The 6,054-nt window shown below is 32.8% G+C and overlaps 1 protein-coding gene across 1 annotated transcript; it reads left to right on the top strand.

Moving 5' to 3' along the window:
* The first annotated feature begins 335 nt into the window (after window positions 1-335).
* On the top strand, window positions 336-1,182 carry LOC120425858 (uncharacterized). The gene is made up of 3 exons (XM_052709980.1): window positions 336-567; window positions 628-970; window positions 1,027-1,182. The coding sequence occupies exons 1-3, from the start codon at window positions 437-439 to the stop codon at window positions 1,180-1,182; spliced, it is 630 nt and encodes a 209-aa protein (XP_052565940.1). The 5' UTR covers window positions 336-436.
* The last annotated feature ends 4,872 nt before the right edge of the window (window positions 1,183-6,054 follow it).

Genomic DNA, 6,054 nt, shown 5'->3' with positions numbered 1-6,054 from the left:
CCAAACGCGTCCCGTGGGGAGCCATCATTTCGAGTGTGGTATTTTTGGGATTTTTCATGGTTCATTCTTTGTCCGACTTTGCCACCATTAATTCGAGTTCTTACATTTTGAGCAACGGCTTTCGGTGGTTCCAGCAAATGGCTTCAGTGTTTACGAGCTTGGTGGCGGCAATTAATGCAATGTACTGCAAGAAAATTGCCCGTTTGGTGTTTTCGCTGTATGACTTTGATTTAAAGGTACTTTTGAAAATATTCAAGAAGAAAAAATTTTGAAGGATGTCTGCCTATCTCTGTTTCAGCTTTCAGCTATTGAATATCCAATTGATCAAAAATCTCAAAATCGTTGGATAAATTCAGCAGCGTTGCTTATTTCGTCATTTCTTGTAACATTGTCAGCGTTAACTGCTTATCTAACCATTAAAATATCGCATGGATCCATGATTAAATTTTCTGTGCTTTTCTTCAGTATTTGTGCCATCAACATCGTAATTTCAAACTACAGTGGGCAGAATGTTTTAATGGAGTATTGTCTTCAGTTCCGGTTTAAATCTCTTCATAAGTATTTCTGGTAATTTATTGCTTTCATGATATTTTAAAAATAATTTTATAACACCTTCAAATTTACCAGTCAACTATTTCCCACAGAACCAGAGCACGTGAACAGTTTCAAACTTGCTAGTATTTCGAGAAATCGCCCACTTCTAAGCGAACGGATTGCCCAAATAGCGGATCTTCACTACTTTCTGGTACAGCTAACGGACAGGTACAACGACATTTTCGCGGTACAGCTAATGCTGACCCACCTGGGAGCAACGTTAATAACGATCCTTTCCTGGTTCTCCGTGTACCGGGCCGTGGTGAGCGCCGATGGAGACAGTATCTTCGTGGTGTCCATTAACGTGAGCTGGAGCTTTTACTACTCCCTCTATCAGTTTATGTACACCATGATGGGAGCCCAAGTGTCCTTCGAGGTAACCATTAAGCATATATCTAACACGATTTGAATCATAAGTTTACATCAATACAGGCCAAACAGATGGGAATTGTTGTTCACAAAGCGATCGAACTCGTAACGGACGAAGATATCCGAGATGAGGTCACGTCACAAACAAATTTGTACATTCTTATCTATTCAATAATTATATTGCTTAATTTCAGTTGCTCCTATTTTCCGCACAAATAGACCAAAGATGTCCAGAGATTTCATGCCAGCTGTTTGTGCTTAATGGAACGTTGATTCTTTCGGTATTTGAGGAATACGAAATGGGATAAAAATCAATTAATTTTGAAACTTTTGCTTTCCAGACCATCGGATTCATCTGTACCTATTTAGTCGTTCTGATTCAATTTGACTTAACGTCAAACGTCTAGAATGTGTGCGGCTACTTTCTCAGCCCAGTTTACAATCAAGTACTGTATTAGTAGGGCTAGTGATTTTTCACGCCAAAAAATTTAAATTACGCGGCATGCCAATTTCAAAACATTGAAATTTCACGGCAATTTCACGGTACTCTATAAACTGCTCAAAATAAACGTAAAAATGTATTTTTTTAGCAAAATTATTAACAGAAAAGTGTTTTACAATATGGCAGTAGTTCGTCAGCTGTATGCTATCTTGTGACATAGACCATTTTGGTCGAAAATGAGTTAATGATGACGTTTTGCTCTACTTAACAAACACTACAAGATGCTTTAACCAGATTTTGAAAATTCGCTTCCGTTTCCCGGATATCGCAATACACACTTGTGACATAGACCAATTTATCATCAAAATGATCGTGCACACTTGTGACACGTCATACATGTTGTTGGAAAATGTGGAATTTTTTTCTTGTTTTTCACAAATTTATGTTGATACACATTTTCTAAATGCAATGCAATCTTTTGTTTTTAAAAATATACTGATTAAGTCGGTTAAACTATTGATTTATGTCTATTTTAGTTTGTATGGGAATTCTGGGCACACTTGTGACACGTAGTACAATTTTTCTTTCTAAACACACTTGTGACACATGCTTTTCAGATTTTAGATTACATATTCTACTGTATCTTTTTACTGGTGTAACCAAATTAGTTGAAACTTGGAGCGTTTGTTAAGCGATAGTATACGAACCGATTGCTTCAAAAAGTTTGACTCTACCATTCATAGTTTTGAAAATATGTATCATTAAACTTTAAAAATCAATTTTCTCGAATAGTACTAAATGGTCGTTGTCACAAGATAGCACACAGCTGACGAGTTCTAGATACAAAATAAACCCCCTGACACAAATAATTTATATGAAAAAAGGAGTATTGGATTTATCTTGGAAAATTTTGAAGAATTTCCGTCAGTTGAATTCTAGATTGTTTTATTAGGTCTTACAAACAAATGTAAACATTGAGTGTATCCCGCTTACTGCAATCAACATTGACATGAGGTGTGTAAGGGATACCATTCAATGTTAACATTTGTTCATAGGACCTTATAAAAGAAAGTCAAGAATTTATGATACAGCTGTTTTAATTTTATTGAGATTTTATAACATTAATTTGCTTCAAAACCTCCAAAACAAAGCACGTCCTAGAGGTTCAGGACTTCAGGATTCATCAAAACTAGAATCATTAAAATAAGTGCAAAAAAGATTTTGTTTGCTATCCTCAACTTAAGCAATAGGAAAATTTTAGTATTTTAATAAAGTTCAAGAAAAACTTCATTAAAAGCAGTTTTTACATTTATTGATAATTCAAGAAAAAATGGCTAACAAATATTTTTTCAATATGTATTATTTTACTAATCATTTGAATTAAAATACATAATTTATATTCAAAACATTTAAATGCTATTTGTTCATCGTTGTTTAATATCGTTGATTTATTAATTAAATTTTACGAAAACTTTAAAATAAGAAAGCTATTTTTATATTTTCTTTCAAAGAAATGTTGATTAATTTACTATCCAGGTTACAATACTACACTGCAAAAATATTATGTTTTCAGTTATGAGCAATGTAATTAGCTTTTATCTGAAATGTGGTCAAAGACAAACTTATGGGAAATTGGACGAGCTTTCCGGTAAAATTATGTTCGAGACTGAAAAATCAAGTCTGTCATATAGAAATTGCCAAAAACCATCAAAAAACCTAATTTTTCAACATTTTAATTTTTAAAACCACTGTATCTTTACAAGGATTGGACTTAGGACAATGGTCAATATGGAGACTTTTATGTAAAATTGTCTGGAGAATCGACTCGCGTGTTCGGTTTTTGATAATTTTGATGTTTAGAGCACTTTTGAAAAAAACAGTTTCAGTAAATGATTTTTGTATTTTTTAGGAGTGTTGCTCCATCCTGGATTTTTCGCGAGTCTTTTTGTAACATCTTAGGCTATTTTCACAAATTTTTTGACTTTTATGCTTAAAAATCAAAAAATCTTATTAAAGTGGAGTGCTTTTTTCTTTCAGTGTATTTTTTTCAGAAAGCCCGTCAAATTCTCTACAAGTTTGTGCTTGACCACTTTTTGATACGATACAGCAATATTTAAATTACGAAACACAAAAATATTTAAAGCAATTTACGCCCTTCTCAAATGTCATTATCGAGTGTAACTGGATCCATACACTGAAAGCCCGACCATGGTAGTTTTAAGAAAATTTGCTAAAAATGCTGCTTATTAAATTAACTGTGGCTTTTTGGTGAAAGTAAACGTAAATATGGTAAAATGTACCATGCTTCCACAAAATTGCATGGTAGCAAATACGAAATCATTATCATTCTCTCCATAATCGAGGGTTAAAATTACCATACCGACATAGTAAAACTGACTGCGTTAATCAGTCAATCCAAGCACGGAATGTTTTTAGCAAAAATACGTCGGTGCGTGTTCTCAATTTAACCCTACAATATGGTAGCAACTACCATGGTTGGGTTTTCAGTGTATACAGTCATGCCTCGGTTTAGCACCGCATATGGGGGATGCCCGGATGCATAACCGAGGCGTGCATAACCGTGGCACAGAGCTTATGGGATTTTGGCTATATAGGAGACATTGGCTTTAATCGTACGAAAAATCATGCAAACATCAAAAAATTATAGTGTTTTCGAATCGGGATGATGTCAGCTATCCATTAAAATTATTATTTCATGAAAGTTTTCACAAAAATACGTATTTTTCCTGTATTTCGAAAATGCATTTTTTTCTATAAAGAAACCAAAAATATATTGTTATTGCAATATGGGTATCAAATGATCAGTTTTTTTCATATATTTTTGATGTAATAACAACTTTTTGAAAAAATACTCCAAATTTCCGTTTTTTACAAGAGGTATCCCGATTATTTGATACCCATGTTGTAAAAACTGAAATTTTGAAAAGTTTTTCAAAAATACGTAGCTTTGTGAAAAGTTTCAGTATTTTCAAAAAATGTTGTTATTACATTCGAAATGTATGAAAAAATCTCGATCGTTTAATACCCACATTGTAGAAACGGAAATTTGAGTATTTTTTCAAAAATTCGTAGTTCTGTGAAAAATTTCAGTATTTTCAAAAAAAATTGTTATTACATTCGAAATGTATGAAAAAATCCCGATCGTTTGATACCCACATTGTAAAAACGGAAATTTTTGAGTATTTTTTCGGAAATACGTAGTTTTGTGAAAATTTGGAGTATTTTCAAACAATATTGTTTTTACATTCGAAATGTATGAAAAATCCCGATCGTTTGATACCCACATTGTAAAAACGGAAATTTTGAGTATTTTTTTCGAAAATACGTAGTTTTGTTAAAATTTTGAGTATTTTCAAAAAATGTTTATATTACATTCGAAATGTATGAAAAAATCCCGATCGTTTGATACCCATATTGTAAAAAAATAAATTTTGTGTATTTTTTTCGAAAAACGTAGTTTAGTGAAAATTGGAGTATTTTCTAAAAATGTTGTTATTACATCCGAAATGTATGAAAAAACATGATCATTTGATAGCCATATTGCAATAACAATATATTTTTGGATTTTTTAGAGAAAAAAAATGCATTTTAGAAATACAGGAAAAATACGTATTTTTGTGAAAAATTTCATGAAATAATAATTTTAATGGATAACTGACATCATCTTGATTCCAAAACACTATAATTTTGTGATGTTTGCATAATTTTTCATACGATTAAAGCCAATGTCTCCCATATAGCCAAAAACCCATAAGCTCTGTGCTTCAGTTAAGCACTGGGCCGTGCTTAACCGAGGCAGCTGAACGGTGCAAAACCGGGGCAGTGCAAAACCGAGGCGTGCAAAACCGAGGCATGACTGTACACAAAAATGGCTTATCCAGGTTTTTAAGCGAAGATGACGTTCGAATGGTGAACGTCCGAAATGTCAAAATCACGCAGTTGTACCAATATTCCGAAAAAGTGTGCCATGGCATGACAGCTACATTTGTTTTCTAATGTTGGTACTACTGCGCGATTTTGACATTTCGGATGTTCACCATTCGAACGCCATCTTCGCTTAAAAACCTGGATATAAGCGTAGGATAACATGTCTACAAAGTTTCACTGAAATCGGAGAGGGTCGAGAAAAAAGTACCTAAAACATTTCTGTTTCGGGCTGGAATTGCTCTAATGTTCTTTTAAAATGTTTTTTGAATTTTGTGGAATAAAGAAACTATCTGCATTTTGTTGAATATTCTAATGAACAATATCTTCAAAAATAGTTGAAGATATAATTTTCAATACTGTTTTATTTGTAAACTGCTTTTAAAATGCTTCTTAAAAATCTTTTAAAGTGCTTGAATTTAAAAAAAAAATAATGTAGCGATTTATCAATTGATTATTTCAAATTTCGCGGCGTTTCATGGTATTTCCCAAATTTCACGGCCAAGGGCGAATTTCACGGATAACGCGGCTTCCGTGAAATCGCGAAAAATCACTAGCCCTGTGTATTAGGTATTAAGAATAATACAAACATTTTTCAATTCATATCTATCATAGCTATCAACTATTGAAAAGTTAGAAAGGGAAGTTATTTCACTTTTAGCCAAAAGTGCCGTAGATTCAGCTTAGGTTATTTGATAAATTTT

Source organism: Culex pipiens, chromosome 3, assembly GCF_016801865.2.
Source record: "Culex pipiens pallens isolate TS chromosome 3, TS_CPP_V2, whole genome shotgun sequence".
NCBI lineage: Eukaryota > Metazoa > Arthropoda > Insecta > Diptera > Culicidae > Culex > Culex pipiens.
Note: the sequence above shows the minus strand (reverse complement) of the source record. Positions and strands in the feature narration are given on the sequence as shown.

Excerpts from the sequence above, each read along its gene's own strand:
- LOC120425858 (XM_052709980.1), top strand. The coding sequence starts at position 437 with ATGATTAAATTTTCTGTGCTTTTCTTCAGTATTTGTGCCATCAACATC. Across the intron at positions 568-627 it reads TCTCTTCATAAGTATTTCTG|TCAACTATTTCCCACAGAAC; the intron begins GTAATTTATTGC and ends CAAATTTACCAG. Across the intron at positions 971-1,026 it reads GAGCCCAAGTGTCCTTCGAG|GCCAAACAGATGGGAATTGT; the intron begins GTAACCATTAAG and ends ACATCAATACAG.